A 22,011-nucleotide genomic window follows, 5' to 3' on the forward strand; every position below is an offset into this window, starting at 1 on the left:
CATGTATTCTCTGATGAGATATAATTTCATATAAATATCTCATTTTAGCCTTGCAGCACTTGCATTCTTCTGAGCATGGATAAGATTAACGAGAATAATACTTCGGATGCATTTCCTAGACATACACTTATAAATTAAAGGATCGTCCAACCTGAAATAACGTACATACTTGTGTAATATAAATTAAAACATAGGAAAATCCCTTAGATATAGAATATATTAACTTGCATTTAAAATTAATTTTAAAAGAATAAAAAGTAAACAGAAAAGAAAAGATCGTGGAGCAGTAAATACATGTATACAGTATGAACTTACCTTCGACTGTCTAACTTTTTTTGTATCGTGAACCAAACTGTTAAAAAAACATATTTAGAATATATTTCCTTACCTCCGAAACACGCACTTGTTTCGGTAATAATATTTCAAAATATTATTTTGAATTGTGGACAGGACCCCCCCCCCCCCCCCCCCAATATTCAACCCCGGGGCTTATTGGAAAAAAAAATTCACAGATTATATTTATTACACTTATTCATCATGTGCTCAATAGAAAAAATCGTCAAAACTCCAAAAACAAAACTTTGTCCACAACCAAAGTAAACAAACTGGAGTGGCATTGCTTTCTCTCTTATAATGTATAGTGGGGTATTTTCTGTGAAGCGAGTATTTTGGGGTTTTGACGATTTTTACTTATTGTACACATGATGAATAAGTGTAATAAATATAATCTGTGAATTTTTTTCCCTATAAGCCTTGGGGTTGAATATTCGGGGGGGGGGGGTCCTATCCACAAGTACCTGTGTGCCAAATGACGCAAGCTGTGCGTTTACAAGCTTTAAGATAATAGATCACATGACGTAAAATTTTTGAAGAGGTAAATGATGATAATAAATACTGGGTGAGCTACTGTAACGGCAACAAGAATCTTCGAAGATTATTATTTAAAAGCAATTAATAAATGCATTTTCATGATATAGTCCATAGATTCCCGCCCTACTACCAGTACTCTGACCTTGAGCCAAGGATCTCACAAATTCGGGAAATGGTTAAACTGTTATTATAATCATGATTACAGTTTGATTGCTTACTGCAAAAAGATACTTGAAGATTGCAATAATTATAATCATTTTCCCTTTGGTCCCACCGATAAGACACTGGGAGAAAAATGTCCCTCTAGTCATTTATGCAACTTGCACAAATTCGTTCAATGGATTTATCTAGTAAAAACGCAAAAAGCTTTAAAAAAAAATTACGACCGATGAACGGCAAAAAATATGACGCACGACTACGGATTTTTTGCCTCATTTAAAGGATGAAACTAGAGACACTGTGAGCAATGAGCTCACTTAATGATACCTCCGCCTCCCATATGAATATAATGGGAGTGTCCATTTTTTGCTTTGTGAAACTCAAAATATGTGTTAAATCAAAAAGTAAAATAAGAAGTGCACAATTACAATTTGTAATAAGAGATTCTGTTGAAGTCAAATTTCATTCAGTGGTATGAAAGGAGTTGCTGATAAGAGATGGGTACCCCAAAGCGTAACAGACGGATGGACGGGCAGATAGACTGCAAGACGTAAAGACAGATGGATGGACATTCTGATTACTATATACCCTCCGCTTTTCAAGCGGAGTTATAATTATTGTTATCCAGGTTCAATTAAGGGTGTACGGGGAATTATCCCGGGTTTTATTCCATACACCCTGAGGCCGACGGGGTAAATCCCCGTACACCCTTGATTGGACCTGGTTAACGAATTTATTTCCTTTGTACCCATAAAAATGCTTTGTAAACATCAGATTCAGAGTGTGTCTCAATCTATCGATTAGATAACTACGTACTACAATGCAGCGTGACGTCATGTAATTTCGTTTTTATTATAAAGGTATCCATTGTGACGTCACGTTTTATTTACACCCGGCTCAAATCGGGTGCACGGATATTTACACCCTACTTTGTAACCAATCAAAGCTCATGTTACAAGCTAGATAGGAAATAATAATAATAATATACTTCCTGATGATCCTTAAAAATATAAGGAAATTCGAATTACGTAACCGAATGTTTTATGTTACGTTTGCACGTCATGTGTGTTTGTTTGTGAATTATTTTTTAAATATTCTATTAACAGAAATTCACACAAATGCATCTTCTGATGAATTAATGAATATTTTTGATATGAAGAGTACAATATATTGAAAACAGTTATCAAATCTTTACGATAGTATAACCCAAATATCAGATACTTAAGTATATATTTATTTGAATAGTTACATGTAAGATAAAACAATTACATACCATTCTGACTGTGGTTTCCATTGATCTGCAGTCTGCCTTTTTCGGAAATGATTAGAGACTGAAAGAAAAGTTATTTTTGGTACAATGACATTTCATTCTAAAGGAATGAAAAGGGTGAAAATAACAGCGTTCGACCTAAAAGCAACAGGTATATAATGCTTACTTGAGTAACTGTAGCCCTGTCGTTCTTATTATTATTCTCTCACTTTGTAGTATTTGTCATACCTATTGTGGCCCACCCTTCTTCTGTTAGTCATGATATGAAAATTCTAGAATATACACTAATCCAGAAAGTTTCCAAAGCGTTCCTGGCCATGTGCTTCTTGGTAAGAAGATTTTTAAAGATTTTTCTTTTTTTTTTTAATGTAAAAAATAGATTTCCTTAATTTGGCCCCGCTCTACCCTTAGGGGTAACGATTTGGACAATTTAAAAGTTTCAGTTCTTCTGGACAGTGGGTCTTGAAAGGAAGATTCTTAAAGATTTTTCTACTTATTCAATTGTAAAACTTGGTTTCTTTACTGTTCCCTGCCTTTATTCTGGGGTTATGATTTGAACAATTTAGAATCTTCACTCCTCACAGGATGCTTCCACATAAGTTTCATTTTTTTCTGACCCAATGGTCCTTCTCCAGAAGATCTTTTTGAATTCTAAATCATTCAAAGTGCTTTGACAATTTTCTCTCGATACATTTCAATCTAAAAATCCCTGTAATGGCCCGCCCTACCCCCGTGGGGTAATGGTTTGTACGACTAAACCCAAGGATGTTTCCACATGCCTACATTTCAGCTTTTCTCGCCCATTGGTTCTTGAAAAGAAGATTTTTAATGCTTCACCCTTTTGTGCCTTTTCTTGATTATCGCACCTATAAAAAATACTTAGTTAATGGAAATTGCTTAAAACATAATGTTAATTGAATACATACATTTTCAATTCGACGCACTACTCTCCAACAAGAATAACTGTCTTCGAATCTTAGAATCAATGATCTCTCAGTTTCTGTTGTAATTGGTTCGGACTTTAAAATAAAAACATACAACTTTTTAACACTTTTAAAAGCAAAATATTATTCGAGCTTTAAGGTATGAGTATATGAATTGAAAGCTCGTCAAAATTATACTGCCCTTTTATTACCTGTAACTGGTCCAAAATTGATTGTACTTGCATCAAGCGCCAATCAATGATTTCAATGAATACTTCTTCCTGGATTGTTTGTGTTCTCATTTGAATTTCCACTGCACATTCCTTATCTACATGTACAATGGATATAAAGTGGAAATGGCTGTATGTATTTAAAGATACTTTATAATAATTGACAACTTTGATTCCCTTTCGTATCATTATTTTCACAATTCAACTTATTAATTAGAAAATGTTCATTCCACAAAATTTTGTCTGGGATTTCCAAGAGGATAATATGAAAAGAAAAAATGAAAAGTCTAAAAAATGTTAAGGTGGTCGATCTAGAATCAAATTACTAGGTACAGGAGATGCACAGTATACTGTACTCACCGAGACAGGAGAGTCGATCGTCATAAAATACTCTCTCTGAAAAACGATTTTAAGACCGAAATAAGTACAGTTCCAACCCGACCACACAAAAATCTCACAAGTGAAAAAAATCCTGCATTGTGCAAGTGCATGCCTTTACACTACAAAAAAGGTGCACCAAGGTCTCAATTAAAATTTACTATAACCCAATACGATACTCAGAAAAAAGTAATGGAACTTGACCATTGAAGACTTTTTCTCTTGTATTTGCTTTAAATGCTTTTCTGTTTAAAATGTTTTATGAAATATAGTGAAACCTGTCTAATTTGAAATGCCTTGGGAGACAAATTTTGTCAAACGGTCAGAACTCATGGTATCCAAAAGAAGGTCTTGTCACAAGGAATAAACCGTCACCTGGGAAATATGAAAGCCCAAATACTAATGGTTGAAGAGTTATGGTCAAAGTTAAACGTTTTGAAAGTGGGCCACTCTAAGGTCAAGGTCAAATATTTATACTCAATGAAAAATCTTGTCGCAATGAATACACATGTAAAGTACGAAAGCCCTAGCACAAACTAATCATAAGATGTATTTGTGAAACATATCAAAGGTATTCTCACAAACCAATTGTGAAATATGAAAGTTCTAGCACCACCTGTTCAAAAGTTATGACCAAGGTTAAACTCCAGGGTTAAGGTGAAAGGTCAATTTAAAATTTGCTGGTATCCAATGAAAGGCCTTGTAACAAGAATTACATATATGAAGTATGAAAGCCCTAGCCCCAACCCTTCAAAAGTTATGACCAAGGATAAAGTTTGCAAAAAGGTCAAACTCGGCCAAAGCAAAAATCCATGGAGAAATCTAGTATTTTTCGGACTTCAGAATTTGCGTCTTAAAATAAAATTTTTATTGAAAAAAGTCTTTAAATAAATTATCGTTTTTTTTAAATATACAAAAACTTCTACAAGTATTTTGACTATAATCAAGGAATGAGAAAACATAATTAAGGTGTTAATTGATAAACAAACACAGTGCCGCAACACATCCTTTGGAGTCTCCATACTTGTGACAATGAGGGGTTAATTACGAGCAGGCTTGGGGTCTGCGCGTCCATTAAACATTGTCTCCATCATTTCTTATGAAAATATTCATCAAAGTTAAAAGTTATGGTTTCAACCACATTGTACATTAAGAAAATTCCTTCTATGTCAAAATTAAGAAAAGGTTACATGTAGTCCATGTCAAAATTAAAAAAAAAAGGTTACATGTAATTCATTCCTTTTCACAGATTATAGACCCATTTGATATGCTTAAAATGGAACAATGCAAATTGATACCATAACAAACAACTTTTAATTTAAATTTTATAATATAAATATATTTATAAAATGGAATGAAAGAATTGCTACTATGTTGAAATAGTTTTACATACCATATATATTTAAGCATTTCCCCACGACAGAGATGCAATTTATATATAAGGACTTAAAAGAATTTAGTTTCAGAAATAAAACCAATTTATCTTTCATAGAACCCCCCTTCCTTATTTGATTTTAAACAAGATGTGTTTGTGAATCACTATGCGCCCGGTGGCTACAAAGTTCGAACAAGAAATCTGTGAGCCAATGCTCACTAGTAATACCCCCACTCTGATGTAAATAAGCACTATCATGTTAATACATGCAGATGCACAGAAAAATATGAAGTTGACATCAGATTAATATCAAAATTAATTCCATCATATGGCATGCCTCAACAAAGAGTGTAATAAAATTTCAAGTATTCGCTATGAATAGCTAATGAGAAATTTGTTATGTATGAAACGGACAGACGCACTAACAAACAGGAAGTTGACATCGGATTTGAGCAAAAATGTATCCCACCATATGGCATGCCTCAGAGAAGATTGTGTTAAAATTTCAAGCATCTACGATGAGTAGTTGCTGAGAAAATTGCGACGAAAATTTGTTTCGGACGGACACACGGTCACACAGACAGCTAGACAGACAGACACGCATGGGTAAAACAGTATACCCACTTCTCCTTCGGAGTGGGGGTATAAAAAGCTATTTTAGCATATAGGTTACAGTCAAGGTCACAAGGTCATTGACTTTTGAACTTTTGCCATTACTTATGAACCATAGTAGACAGAGTCTAGGTATTTGGAATGCATACTCCGATAATTAAGCTCTTTCAAAGAACTCAAGGTCAATGACCTTGTGACCTTGACTGTGACCTATAATATGCTAAAAATAACTTTCTCGAACTTTCATCATAAATTTTGAACCATAGGAGATAGAGACTTCATATTTGGTATGCATACTCCACTAATTAAGTTCTTTCAAACGACACCAAGGACAATGATCGTGTGACCTTGACTGTGACCTATATGCTAAAAACTGCTTTTTCGAACTTTGTTGCCGCCGGGCGCATAGTGTTTCACAAACATCTTGTTTCTTTCACAAATTTGCTTGGGCCGAGGTGTATTAAATAGGCCGACGTGTCAATAAATTTGGGCCAATCTAATTAAAATCAGACTTCTTAGATCCGCGCCGGGTAAACTCAGAGTGTATACGGCGCGGATCTAAGAAGTCTGATTTTAATTAGATTGAAATTTGGGCCGACCTGTCAGGGCCGAGGTGTCAACCGTCAAGAGCCGAGGTGTCGTTGGGCCGAGATGTCTGTCTACTAAACTCCAAGGTCAAGGTGAATAGGTCAAAGATGTTGGTATCCAATGGAAAGTCTTGTCACAAAGAATACTTATGTAAAGTATAAATTAAAGTCTAGCACCAACCGTTCATAAGTTATGGCCAAAGTAAAAATTTGGAATTTTTGTGTAAAAGTGCTAGTGTATCGAACTCCAAGGTCAAGGTCAAAAGTCAAAGTTGGTGGTAGCCAAAAAAGGTCTTAATTGTCACAAGGAATACACCTATGAAATATGAAAGCCATAGTCCCACTTAGTCAAAAGTAATGAGCAACGTTCAAGTTTTTGCGGAGAGACATCTAGATAGACGGACGGACAGGATAAAAACTATATTCCCCCGAATCTTCGATTAAGGGGGCATAATTAGTCAAATTTGAATTAATTTAAGGATAACAATTTACATACCAATGAATAAATCATATACACTTCTTCCATCCATTGCTTTCATTTTTGTTTCTGCACCGGCTTTCAGTAAAGCCAGTGTTACTGAAGGACTTCTATATACTGATCTTATTAGAAGCGATTCCTCTCTTTCGTCAAATTTATTCGGATCTGCACCCCTTAACAGCATTTCCTCGATTTGTACGTCTGTGTTATTAAAACTCATTACAAGATCTAGAGGATATTTGCCATCAAAATTTGGAATATCAAGGGGCATATCGTTCTCTATCAAGATGTCCATTATCTTCAATCCTGATTCAGTCATTATAACACCTGGAAATATAAAGTAATAAATAATGCCATTTATAATCCCCTTTACCAAAACCTGACGTACATAAAACCCCCCACAAACAGTAGGATAATAAAAGTAATCATAATATAAATCTAAAATATTCATGGAAAACCATGGCCTGGATAACCAAAGAAGAGTATCAAGATTTTTTGTAAGGAATTAAACTACAGTTAAAAACAGAAGTTTTTGAAAAGTTCCAAAAACTGTTTGCTAAAACTATAACATTCTCATGGAAATTATTCAGTTTGATTCCACTGAAAGAGCTGGAAAATTGATAATGTCACTTTCTTTTTTATTTTACATTCCTTCGAGAATGACATCAGAATTTCAGATTTTTAACAAACTGATAAGTCACGTTAACGTTTCTGTTTATGAAAACTTCAAAAAATGTTTTCTCACAGAGATGTTTGAAAAGATACATGTATATTTTAAAAAATATTGCATGGAAGTAGAGAATAACCCTATGAAGGAAATGTAAATAGGGAATATCATGTATTCTATGGTTGGTTTATAAGTACTGTTTGAATTCCTTTTTGTATAATCAAAGGAATACATAATTATGTGCCGGGATCGATAGATCCGGGGCGTATATTCTTTTTGTCCTGTCTGTCTGTTTGTCTGTTTATCTGTTTGTCTGTCTGTCTGTTGTCAATTTAACCTTCGCCATAACTTTTGAACCATGAAAGATAAAGACTTCATATTTGGAATGCGTATTCTCTTAATGAAGTTCTTTCAAATGACATCCAGGTCAATGACCTTGTGATCTTGACTGTGACCTATATGCTAAAAATAGTTTTTTTCAAACTTTTGCCATAACTTTTGAATCATAGAAGATAGAGACTGCATATTTGGTATGGATATTCCTCTGATTAAGTTCTTACAAATGACACCAAGGTCAATAACCTTGTGACCTTGAATGTGACCCAAATGCTAAAAATAGCTTTTTCAAAATTGTTGCCACCGGGCGCATAGTGTTTCACAAACACATCTTGTTTTTAAGATTTTTTACATAAAAAAAGCTTGACTTTTGGCCTGTAGCTCTCGACTGAACCAATTAAAATTCAACAACCAAAAAGAAATAAATATTAAATAAATCAAAAACAAATAAGAAAACAAGCAATAGGCCCAAGGGCCTTATAAGTCACCTGAGTATCATGTAACAACTTTCAAGCAATTGAATTTGTTTCGCGTTTTAAACCAAAGCCATGAAATTCACAATTTTGAAAAAGGCGCCATTGCTTATCATAATAATAACACTTAACATGCTCACTTTGGTTACTTAATACCCAGAAGTAGATCAGAGAAACAAAGAAAAAATGCTTTTCCACTTTATAACCACCAGTTGTGCACCCCACCCCACAGGAACCACCGACTCTTAGGCCACATAATTATTTCAAAATTTTGGAAATTTTATCATAAATTTTATTTCAGGACAAAAGTTGATAAATACCAAAGAGCAGATTTCAAAGCATTAATTTATTTTCAGACAAAGCACCCCTACCCCGGTACCCCTGTCACTATATAATCATTGGAGCCCCACCCTAACACCGGAACACCTGACCTAGGGGCCCTGAAATTGGGAAGAGGCATCCTTCCTCATCATAACTATGTACATAGTTCATTGATTTAATACCCAGGGACAGAGGCGAAGATATTTAAAGAATTAATGTACAAGGGTTGTTCGAAAAGATCGTGGGCTTCCGTCATATCTCTTTTTTATACCCCCCGCTTGAAAAGCAGGAGTGTATATAGTAGTCGGGATGTCTGTCCGTCCGTCTGTTACGCTTTGGGGTACCCTTCTATTATCCGCAACTCCTCTCATACCACTGAATGAAATTTGATGAGACTTTCACAGAATCTTTATTACATATTACCATTGTGCACCTCCTATTTTTCTTTTTGATCCGACTCATATTCTGGGTATCCCATAGCAAAACATGAACACTGCCATTATTTTCATATGGGAGGCGGGGGGTATCTTTTAGTGAGCTCATTGCTCACAGTACCTCTAGTTTTATTTGACGTCATATGTTATCCAAATTTGGTAGAACTATTTTCTCAGAACTGTGAATGTACTTACAATTAACCAATTAATATCTATTGTGTAAGTTACTTGTACCAAAGGACCAATGAGAGAAAAGCTGGTTGACGGTTAATGGTAAATACACTCACAGTTTTTAATTCACGAGGGGCGGATTAATCAATTGATATCTTTAGTGTAACTATAACAAAGACCAATTAATTAGTTACTATCTGTAAAGTTTTGAGTTGAAACGTGGGAAAAATTCACAGTCCGGTGTCAATTTTCTCAGTTTATTTTCAAATATGAAACTGTATATGATTTGTGCAGCACTTTTATTAATCTTTTAAATTAGAATATAATGCGTAGAACCATACTATATTTACTAGGTAAAATCAAAAAAGGTATGCTCTTACACCAAAGCTATTTGTATATGTGTTTATTACTCAGAGCATAGTCCTAAAGTAGATCTTTAGGGCAAATAAACATTCCATATGAATCACAAAAAATTCTCATATTTTTTGCTGTACAAATTTCTTACAGATCATTTCCTCTACTGTTCAAAGTAATATCTCTATTATATCTATCCCCAACTGCTATATCTACAGTAGTCTATAAAAGTCCTTTTTATTGGAACGTGTCAGGTTACTTTTAGATAATCAGGTTCATTCCCTGTTCTGGAATTAAAATCTCCATTAAGTTCTATATCACCTATATACATGTATATCTCTATACTTAGTAATAGTTCTCGCCAAAAGTTCAAGTATATCTATATCATTTTTTGAAATAGCCTGGTGTATGAAGAGGAATGTATACTACACATAAGTTAAATGTATATGTTTCTTTTAAAATTGAGAATTCTCTTTTATGTTTTAACTATTGAAACCCTGTGTTTGTATTTTGTAGTACTAAAATATCCTTTCTTATGCTTTAAGTAAACTTCCTAAACCTACAAAGTATCTACATGTATTATTTGACTTGGCCCTACAAACCGGGTAATAAGGAAAGTTATCAACTTCGATAGTAGTATTTTAGCCTTTGTTTGTTTCAGTGAGCAATACAATATCAATATTTTTGATCTGATCTATACATTTGTTGTCTGTACGTTTATTTATGCCTTCAGTGATCATACTTCCCACATTCCATGTGCATACATGTATCTACTCAATGTATCTATAACAATTGATATAAAGCGCTAATTTTGATAAATTACATGTACAGTTTAAAAAAAATCATGCAATAAAATATAGATAGTAAGATTCGTGTACTGTTCATTGTTCCACAAAAACAATGTGCTATGATATAGCTAAAAACATGTCATTTTGGTTTCCAGAATGGACTATGCGGATTTGATCCTGCGTACGATGCGTTCTTGTACAGATGTGATGAGTTTGGACCTTTATATACAGGTTGTGGGTTGCCTGGTGTAGCCGCATGCCTTGTCAATGGCCTTTTTAATGTTGGGTCCTAAACCGGCTGTTCCTTCCTTTGATAAGTACACTCAACTTGCTTTATAAATTTCGATACTGGTTTCCCATATGATTTATTACAAAGTTGTTGTTTTCACAAAGAATATTTTTCTGAATCATCTCTAAACATTTGTATGAGAAAAATGTTGACTAAAGGCCGGTATACACGATGAGATTTGTAGTATAATGCAAGTATTATAATGCTTTTGTATTATAATACTTTCCTGTACTCACGCTAATACAAATCTCATAAGATTGTAAATAAACTACGTATTCCAACGTGTTTTTCCCCGCCATATTTCTCTCTCTGTCAAAGTAATAAAAATGGAGGATGAGGCTCTGATAGCAGTGTCTATCATCGTACTATGCACTGCTTGATATATTCCACAAGTCCTTTTCCCTTCCCATTAAGCCACGAGTTTTTCGATGTCTTTACTTGTAAAGTCGACCATTATTATTTACCATGTGCTTTTTTAGTAATGATAAAAATAGGATGACCCATAGTGTCATTACCTTTCAGTAGTTGAAAGTGATAGGTAAGTTAAGACTTGTATTAGGAAATAGAGCATTGCTCTATTCTTAATACAGTTTTATAAGATAAAAAAAAAACTTATGATACACTGTATTAAGAGTGTATACACAGTAAGATTTTGTATTATAATACAAATCGTATAATACAAATCTTACCGTGTATACCGGCCTTAATTCCACCTTGCTTTTTTATTTCCACACTGTCCTTTCTTTGTGTCTTTAGCTGTTTTTTTTCCTGCTAGTGTTAATATTTTCTGTGCACATCCTTCAGTATTTGTCTGGGACTTATTCTCATTTGTCAAAGTATGTAGCACTATAGCATTGAGTTGTTCTTGTGAGTAATACTGTAGACATACTTTTTTCCACGGGGTCATAAGTCCGTGAAATCTCAATTTCTGTTTGATCCGCGGGTAGAAAATTACGCTGGTTTCTTAGACTGTCACTATATGCCTTACATTTATATTAAGCTCGCTTGGACAAATTTCCGCGGAAAGAACGAGGGCGCTTTTGATTGGCATTCGGCAGGAATCTGGGCGTAATTGAAAAGTGAAAATTTAATCGACATGTCACATGAAATTTTAACATTTTTTTTATTTATCAGGTTCCTGTGCAACAGGAAAGGAAAATATTTTCCCGAAATTGAGCTTTGATTTGCTAAAAAATAACTTGAAAATTGGCCAGATCAGACATTTGGTACAAAATGGTACATATTTAAATACCCTTTTCTAGGATTTTTCTATCTCTGGGTCTTCTCTCTATGATTTTGAAACGTTATTTATGTGTATTTTAATTCAAAGAAACGAATACACATTTTTAAAAAAATGGAGAGAAGACCCAGAGACCACAAAAAATGAACTTTTTCCCAAGAAATCCAAATGTGTGAATGTGGTGCTTCTTTGTCCCTTTTAAATCATCTGTATATGTGTAGCGGTGATAGCTTAGTAAGTAGGGCTATCTGTTCAGTGCGCCCATGGTTCGAGCCTGGCATTGGGTGTTAATTTTTTTCATGCAAACAACCATTTATTTTGTTTTTGTGTCCATTCGTGCCGTTAAATATTCCCCTTCTTTTTCAGCCTCTTTTATATAATGATTCATCGTACTCTTTTTAGCCTCATGAGATTGTTTTCATCTTTGTATTAATCGTTCAATAGTTTTATTTTATGCTACACATTTTTCACAAAATCCTCTATTCTCTTTCTCTAGATCTCATATTTTGATTCTGATACATTTGTCTTTTTTTTTTTCTTATCTCCATTCTGAACTTTTGTCTTCGCTTCATCTTTTATTTCGCTCGTTTTTTCTTTACTTTGGATTCATAAACATGTTTGGTATTATACAGAATTTTTTGTTGACTTAAGCTTGAATGTAAGTTTTTCTATAACGCTTATCAAATTTCCTCCCAGAGAGCCTGCTTTCTTCATTACTTCTCTTCTTTACTGCTTGTCTGAATATCTTTTGTTTCAGTCTAAATCCTGATTCATGGCTTCCTATTTGCCTCTGATCTATACCCTGGTGTTACCTAAAGTCTACAGTATTTAGTAACCTACCATTAGTTGTATCCTTGTCTTCGAATTCTCGAAATGGGGTGTAGGTTCCTTTGTACTTGTTGTTTCTGACATTATAGGTTCTTTTTTTATATTCTTTTATTCTTTTTCTTATATGTTTTTTCTTGTTGTTTCTGACATTATAGGTTCTTTTTCTAACCGAGTACTTTTGCACACCCCTTAACACTGAAAATGTTTTGTTAACAAATATGTCCTTGATACTCCCCTGGTCTTGTACTGTGCTGGTTGTAATAAAGAAGGCAGTTCTAAATAATTTTCATCCTGAATCTTTAAAAAGTACATCACATCGTACATATATATAGTATTACCTGTTCTCCCTTCTTTTTCTAGGTGTTATGCTCCAAGTGACTTGAAACTGTGGTTCTTTGCCAATGCTATCGAAGAATACATAATGTAGGGCCTGGATATAGGGTACAATCTTTTCTCTTACGACACGCAACCCGCCATCCTGGCCTCATTTTCGTACGAGATAGGATTTATTTCCTCAAATGAGGCTTTTTTATTTCCCGTCCGAAGACGGTCTGATAGAATTTAGTCATAGTCTTTGATATTTATGCTTGAGGTTTAAAGTGTGTTCATCTGTTATAATGATTCAGACATTTTTTGAGCAGAGGCATTCGAAATTACACGTGACTGGTTATAACATTTACCGGGATTATAGGCGCTAACCGTTTTGTCTTTTAAAATGCGTAAACGTTCTTTTTAGGAGATCACAAGATTGAAGTTAATGATGGGTTTATGTTTATGGTTGATCGTTAAGTCAGATCTTGTTTTATGTTCGTCTTTCTTTATAATCCTATGTACTGGAAAACTTTTTGATTCCTAATTGTGGTCCAGCCTACTGGGAGTCATGAAATTTACACTATGTAAAGAAAGTTTCATATATGTTTCAACATTTTTGGCAAAGTGGTTCTTCAACAGATTTTTAAAGCGTGCACCAAATGTTCACTGTTCTGAATTATCTCCCCTCGAAAGAAAGGATGGTCCAAATCCCCTTTACCCAAGGATGCGACGTAGGAAGTTTGTTTAAAATTAGCTTGGTGGTTCTGCAGCCGAAAATATGTGAAAAGTTTACAGACAGACTAGAGACAGAATGCGATCAGGAACGTTCACTTGAACGTTCAGCTCAAGTGAGTTTAAAACGATTACGATTACAGAAAAAAACTGAAAGGTATTTGATAAAAAAACCTTATTTTTGTATATCAGAAATATATCATACATACCTGTGTACGGATACCACCTCGTATATTCACTTAAATGGCAACACCAATCCACTGCTGTGATCTTATTTTCCCCTCGGTGAGCAATGTTAGCACCGGCTTGGACCAGCAAGAGAACTATATCAGTACTTCCACATCTAATGGCCCTGATTAGAAGTGAATCTTCTCCTTCCCGTGCTGTATTAGGATTGGCATTTTTGTTAAGCAAAGAACAAAACATTTCTTTTAATTCAACAGCTCTAGGATCTTGCATTAAATCATTGAACTGAATGTAATAAGAGCTCATAGAAAATAACAGTGAGAAAACATGATCCAAAAGACATATTCCTTTGTTATCCTCTGCATTTGGATTGGTTCCAGACTCCAACAAGAAACAAAACAATTCTCTCCTAGCAGTTGTATCTGTAAAAAAAATATGCATTAGAACATTTATATTCCCTTTTTATACCCCCGCTTGAAAAGTGGGAGAGTTTATAGTGAACGGGATGTCTGTCCGTATGTATGTCCATCTGTCTGTTACGCTTGTGTGTGCGCAACTCTTCTTATACCTGTGAATGGAAGTATTGAGACTTTCATAGAACCTTTTACAGATTTTACCTAGTATTCACTCCATTACTTTTATACAAACATAAAACAACGACATTCTATGCATCAGCACTAGAAAATCTGACCCTGGGGCCATGAATTTCACAATTTTGGTGAAAGTTCTCATTATGCTCATTACATTCATGCCAACAGTTTGATGTCCAGGAGTAAAGAAGAAGATTTTTGAAGACTGCGTTCATTTAAGTGGTTTTGACCCAACCCCCTCAGGCCTCGGGGGGGGGGGGGGGGGGGGGAGGGGGGGGGGGCAGGGACAATGAAAATCAGCATTTTTGTTCCCCTTTACCCATAAATACTTTATGCCAAATTTGGTTGAAATTGGTTGAGTGGTTACAGAAGAGAAGCTGAAAATATTTGAATGTTAACACACGACGCAGACCGCACGACGACCGGCGAAAATGGATATCAATGGGTCACCTGAGACTAGTCAGGTGACCTAAGAATCAGTATAGAATCAATATTCTAACAATTATATTGGGAATATTAAATAACTAAACAAAATTCAACGCAACAATACAATTCATGTAAATTGAATTTACAAACTTAAATATGTGTACCTAATGGTAAACAGCAGAAGATTGGTAGTTCTCCATCTGCTTCCTTTGTATTCACGTCGTATCCAGCTTCAACCAATAATTTCGTCGTTTCTACTTCTTCACTTTCGATGGAATGACAAAGTGCGGATTTGTTTTCCTTTTTAAACCAAACGTTGATATCAGCCCCATTGTCAAGAAGGATTTTTATTACCTCATCTTTTATGTGTGGGTAACTTTTGCATGGCATCACATTTAATGCTGCCAGTAATGGCGTTATTTCTGCAACATTTTTTGCATTGACTGAACTTCCGGTAGCCAGCAGTTTTGAAACTAACTTTACAATTTTCTCATGTTGAAAAGATTCTGAAAAAGAAAAAAAATAATTGAAATATAATCCAAAGGCTTAGAAAAGTTCTTATAAATTATAGAATAGGGTTATCGTCTGAGTGTTTATGTCCGCTATAGAATCGTGGAGGAAGGAGTTGATCCCTACGTCTCGGGTGTGAATCCCACTGTGGGACGTGTAGACCGGTCCTTCGGATGATAGAGTTGTTTGACGAGTTCCGAATAAGAAATCAATTCGGGGGTGCTATAAATATATGAGGCATTATTTCAAAATTTAAGTTTTTTGTCAAGGTAGTTCAATGACCTGTAGAATTAAACATTGTTTCATAAAAATTCAGCCCCCCCCCCCCCCCAAAAAAAAAAACATTTCGCAAGTTAACATAGGTACTCATTTTACCAGTTACGAGTTCCGAATACCCTAGCGGTTCCCATTCAAGTCAACCCTAAAATAACCAGAAGTCTCTATCGAGACTGAAGCTCTACTGGTTTGTACTTATGATAAAGAAAGAGAAAAGTAGCAGTTGGGATATAAAACTTTACAAAAGCAATAAATAGAATAATGACAAAAACCGATACACAGAATTATGTATCTTAGTGAAGTCTACGTGTGTGCCAAATTATATTGATATGAGACCAAAAGTGTAGGAGCAGTAGCATTTTAAATGTTTCAAAGAAATTTCTTTTTTAAGTAACAACAGCAACACCGTTCATTGAAACAAAAACCTATATACAGAATTATGTATCTTAGTGTAGTCTACGTGTGTTCCAAGTTATACTGAAATCAGACCAAAACTGTAGGAGGAGTAGCATTTTGAATGTTTTTCACAGAAATTTCTATTTTTAGTAACAACGGCAACACCGTTCTTTGAAATCAAAAACCAGTACACAGAATTATGTATCTTGGTGTAGTCTACTTGTGTGCCAAGTTATAATGAAATCAGACCAAAACTGTAGGAGGAGTAACATTTTGAAAGTATTTTTTTAAAATTCTATTTTTAGTAACAATGGCAACACCGTTCATCGAAATCAAAAACCGATATATAGAATTATGTATCTTTGTGTAGTCTACTTGTGTGCCAAGTTATACTGAAATCAGATTTAAACTGTCGGAAGAGTAGCATTTTGAATGATTTTTCACAAATTTTTCTATTTTTTTAAAATAACAACGGCAACATCGTTCATCGAAATCAAAAACCGATACACAGAATTATATATCTTTGTGTAGTCTACTTGTGTGCCAAGTTATATTGAAATCAGACCAAAACTGTAGGAGGGGTAGCATTTTGAAAAGTTTGTTTACAGACGGACAGACAGACAGACGGACGAACGACGGACGCATTACTATCGCATAAGCTCTTCTGGTCTCTGACCAGGAGAGCTAAAAATATACGTCGATCCTTACATTATCCATTTGCGTGCCTAAGAAAAGTTAACTTAAAAATTTACCTATAAGTTTTTTTTTTTGTGCAGATGTTCTTACCATAGGTACGAACTTACATTTACACCTTTGAATTTATTAATTATCAGCTCCTAAATTAATAATTAATCGGAACTAGTCAAAATTTGGAACTGGCCAAACGACTCTACCGTATAAACCAAGGTCCCACGTCACAGTAAAGGCTGGCACGTAAAAAAAAACCCTTACTCAAATATTTTGTGTTTCGACTATAGGTCAAAATTTGCAGCTCTCCATCGGCAAGTAGTGGCGTTTCCATATGAGTTCCGAATACCCTAGAGGTTCCCATTCAAGTCAACCCTAAATAAAACCAGAAGTCTCTATCGAGACTGTAGCTCGACTGGTTTATACTTATAATAAAGGAGGAGAAAAGAAGCAGTTGGGACTTTCAAAAAACTTTATAAAAGCAATAAATAGAATAATAATCCTTGATTAAGTCTCTTTTTGTGGGAAGATTGCAATAAGACTACAATTGTATGTGTAGCTCTTATCAAAACTTGACCGAATTTTCAATTTTAGTTATCACGGCGACATCAATCATCAAAATCAAAAACACAAAACTGATAATTATGTATCTCAGTGTAGTCTACTTGCATGCCATATAATATTATAGTCAGACTTAAACTGTATTTGGAGTAGCATTTTCAAAGTATTTCACAGAAAGTTCTATTTTTAGTAACCACGGCAACGCCGTTCATCGAAATCAAAAACCGATATATAGAACTAGGGATCTTAGTGTATGCTACTTGTGTGCCAAGTAATTCTGAAATCAAACCAAAACTAGGAGGAGTAGCATTTTAAAAGTATTTCACAGAAATTTATATTTTTAGTAACCAAGGCAACACAGTTCATCGAAACCAAAAACCGATGCACAGAATTATGTATCTTAGTGTCTGTTAGTCTACTTATGTGCCAAGTTATATTGAAATCAGACCAAAACTGTAGGAGGGGTAGCATTTTAAGAGTATTTTACAGAAATTTCCATTTTTAGAAACAACGGCAACGCCGTTCATCGAAATCAAAAACCGATAAACAGAATTATGAATCTTAGTGTAGGCTACTTGTGTGCCAAGTCATTCTGAAATCAGATCAAAACTGTAGGAGGAGTAGCATTTTAAATGTATTTCACAGAAATTTCTATTTTTAGTAACCACGGCAACACTTCATCGAAATCAAAAACCGATACAAAAAATTATGTATCCTAGTGTAGTCTACTTGTGTGCCAAGTTATATTGAAATCAGACCAAAACTGTAGGAGGAGAAGCATTTTGAAAAATTGTTGGCAGACGGACAGACAGACGGACGGACAGAAGACAGACGCATTATTATCGCATTTATAAGATCTTCTGAGCCCAAGACCCTAAACTGAGAATAGACGTAAGTCAAAAATATGATTTTTAATAAATTTACTTTTGTTTTCACATTTTTGCAATTTAAATTCAAACATTTAAGGTCAAACATTCATTGAAATTTTTGTTTAGCTATAACAATTATTTCAAAAGTTATATTTGTTTGAAATTTTGACTTAAGTCTGTTCTCAGTTTATGGTCTTGGGGCCAGGCCTCAGGATCATGAAACAGACTTAGACTTAAGTCAAATTTTCAATCACCTGTAAAATGTTTATTAATTATTGAACTGATCTGAAAATTTGCAAATAACAACATTTTCATAAATCAAAATTGAAACATATTTCTATTTTGATCTGTTTGCCTTCTACAAAATTTAAACACGTGGCATGGAATTTCAATCCTACAGAGAATATAAAGCCGCAAAAAGGGAGTTTACAAATGCACTTTCTGATGCTCAAAAGCAGTACGAGCAACTGGATCAACTACAGAAAACAGCAGAAATGGATATGGGTCTATTTTATCGCACTATTAAAAATCGAAATAAGAAATCATGGACACCTCATGAACTGCGGATCAATAGAGTGATCATACGCGATGCAGATTTCATTCGCACAGCATCCCTTACCGAAAATATTGCCTTCCTGCAAATATTTGCTGCAAGTCTGCAGCAAACATTGCTGCAAGCTTGCAGCAGACATTGCTGCAAGCTTGCGGCAATGTAGCCAAAGCAAGCATGACAGTCTATACAAAGCTTTGGTGTTTGCAGCAAGTTAGCAGCAAGTCTGCAGCAAGCTTGCTGCAAACATTTTACCATGCAAATGAGGTTTGCTGCAAGTCTGCAGCAAACATTGGATTTTCCAAATAAGGAAACCTTGCTGCAAGCTTGCGGCAAACATTGCTGCAAGCCTGCCGCAAACATTGCTGCAAGCTTGCAGCAAACATTGCTGCAAGCCTGCCGCAAACATTGCAGCAAGCTTGCAGCAAACATTGCTGCTAACTTGCAGCAAACAATTTCCTTATGGTTTTGGCACATTCCTTTGTACAAGCAGCAAGTTCACAGAAAGCCTTTGTCCTGACCTAAATCTGTTAAATTTAGAGAAAATCCACCACATGTTTCTGAAATGATGCAGTTTTATGAAGTTATGATAGGCCCTCTTTACGTTCCTAGACAAAGTTTTCATACCTTTTTAAAATCAAAGTGCATGATAGCTTTTTATATGAGCAGAACTTTAAGAACTTTACATATAATTTTTAATGAATATTTTTGTGATTACACATTTACCAATTAATTTGATAAAATTTAACTGATTTGGGTCCATTAATATAAGAAGTATACATATGTGATATCAAAAAGAGGACTGAAATTCATAAGAAACAGATTTAGATTTGACCTAGCATTTACACCAGTTACTCAAACGTGCTTTTAAGAAATATTCTTTCAAATATCAAAATAAATCAAAATCATTTCTTACCAATTAGATATCATTCATAGAATGAATACCTACATCCAGAGCTTGGCACTTTTAATCATTCAAAACGATATATATTCCTAACAAAATACTGAAACGTGTACAACTTCAATTCCAACATTTCAAAATGGCCAGTTTTGTGTTGACCCAGTACAATCTGCGTTTCATTGGCTGATTTGACTTGTTTACTGTTCTTGCGAACTTCCTGCAAACATTTGAATAGTGAAAAGTTTCCTGCGAACTTGCTGCGAACATTAAATTGGCGTTTATGTTTCTTGCAATGTTCCTGCAAACATGTTGGGTTCCTGCGAATTTGCTGCAAGCTTGCAGCAATTGCTGCAATGTTTGCCGCAAGATCGCAGCTAGCGGCAATCATCTGCGAACAAGAAAATTTTCTTCCTGCGAACAATTTTGTTTGCTGCAAGCTTGCAGCAGACTTGCTGCAGGCCTGCAGCAAACATATCAGTTTGGTAAGGGATGGTACGAACACTACAAAACACAAAGACAAAAGACCCGCTGTTTGATCAGAGGTTCGAAGAACATGTAGAAATCTCTGTAAAAAGCATAAAGGAAGAATCCTATCGAAACTTTGATAAAGTTGGTGATGTTATGATAAGGAAAGAAGAGGTTACATAAGCGATGGAGAAAATGAAAAACGGTAAAGCTCCTGGCCTTGACAAACTCGTCATTGAACATCTGCGTTTTGTGCAAGACATTATTCTAGAAATCCTGTTGGAGCTGTTTAACGCAATCCTAAACAAAACAAATATCCGATACAATTCAAAAGAGGAGTTACTATAACTTTGTTCAAAGGAGGAAAAAAGACAGTCTCGACCCTAATAGTTATGGAGATATAATCTTAACCTCAGTTCTACAAAAGCTATTTGAAAATATATTGTTCTCAAGAATAAAACATATCAACACTGAAATCAATTTTCCACACCTTCTTCAGCAGGGTTTCCGTCCTGGATGTGGAAGTATACCGGCAGGATTTGTTATAACGGAAACAATTCACCACTATTATCCAGTTGCTTCTGGAGACCACTGGGAGTGTTGGATATAAGGGAAGTGTCGTCAGCCAGAATAACACTTGGAATGTAAAGGTCACACACACATGCTCCAGTCGCACTTTTATCCAGCATTTCTATCAATTCGTCAATCATCAGAAGGAAATACCTCGACGACAGTACCCTTCCTTGTCCGACACCTTGCTGTAAAGTGAATTCCTTCGACATGCAGTTCTTTTTCGTATAAGATTTGAGAGCTGGAATCACAAAATGAGTCGGAGAGCAAGCGCCTTACTTGTACAGCTAGTAGAGCAAACCATTATGCCACACGCTGTTAAATGCCTTTTGGTTGTCTAGAAATGCCACATAAATATCAGAGTCTCTTTCTAATGTCTACAACTACGCTAGACGTTGGCACTTGCGTTATAATCCTGACAAAAGTTGTGTTCTCTTTTTTAGCTCTGATAGAAAGCGACAAAAACAACCTGCGGCTAGACCGTTTATTCTTGGCCAGGAAAACATCAACCTACACTCAGAGAATGTTTAAGCTGGGGTCGTCCTAACTGGTAGGCTTCGAAGTGATACAGCAATTACACAATCATGCAGGAAGGGAAAGAGCATATTAAACTCGCATATCAACATAGGAGTTCATGATCACGGTATACATCCCATGACCAGCGTTAAATTATGGAAAACAGTTGTCATGCCATCGATCTTGTATGGATGCGAATTATGGGGTGTGATGTCCAAAAAGTCGATCGAAGAGCTGGAAATTGTACAGAGATACGCGGCCCGTCAAATGCAAGCATTTGACCAAAGATTACCAACACCATGTACCATCTTTTCCCTTGGCCTGGTTGAAATGAAAAGGAGTATAGATAAAATCAAGTTGATGTTCTGGAACAGACTCTGTACATCAAGTTATTCTCTATTCTACAAAAAGCTTTTCATTGCAAGGTTGTGCTCTTTTGGTTCGGCGGCGATACCAAGACCGAAGCGTGGATTCCTAGCAGATATTCACTCCATAATGAGGGAATACAGCATTGATTTCTTTTTCAGGGAGTATACCTTTTGAATCGTGACGTTCCACCAAAATACACCCGGAAGAAATTCGTAGGAACTGTACTTGACTCTGCTGCTGAACGTGAGTGGAAGGAAAACTTGAATCAAAGAAATGAGCTTCGCAGAGATGCAGAAATGCATGAAAAATTAT

General features: G+C 35.2%; 1 protein-coding gene across 1 annotated transcript; it reads right to left on the minus strand.

Annotated features, from left to right (window-relative positions):
* Nucleotides 1-315: 315 nt before the first annotated feature.
* LOC134234268 (uncharacterized) lies at nt 316-21,026 on the minus strand (the record flags this gene model as incomplete). Its single annotated transcript, XM_062716318.1, has 9 exons — nt 20,807-21,026; nt 15,194-15,535; nt 14,037-14,435; nt 6,901-7,209; nt 3,813-3,848; nt 3,435-3,550; nt 3,226-3,318; nt 2,303-2,360; nt 316-352 (listed from the first exon to the last, which is right to left on the minus strand). Coding segments are annotated over exons 1-9 (1,610 nt in total), but the record flags the coding sequence as incomplete, so codon positions are not given.
* Nucleotides 21,027-22,011: the final 985 nt, after the last annotated feature.

This window comes from Saccostrea cucullata, unplaced genomic scaffold (assembly GCF_032062105.1).
Source record: "Saccostrea cucullata isolate Sc308-1 unplaced genomic scaffold, CSIRO_AGI_Scuc_v1 ctg4059, whole genome shotgun sequence".
Lineage (NCBI taxonomy): Eukaryota > Metazoa > Mollusca > Bivalvia > Ostreida > Ostreidae > Saccostrea > Saccostrea cuccullata.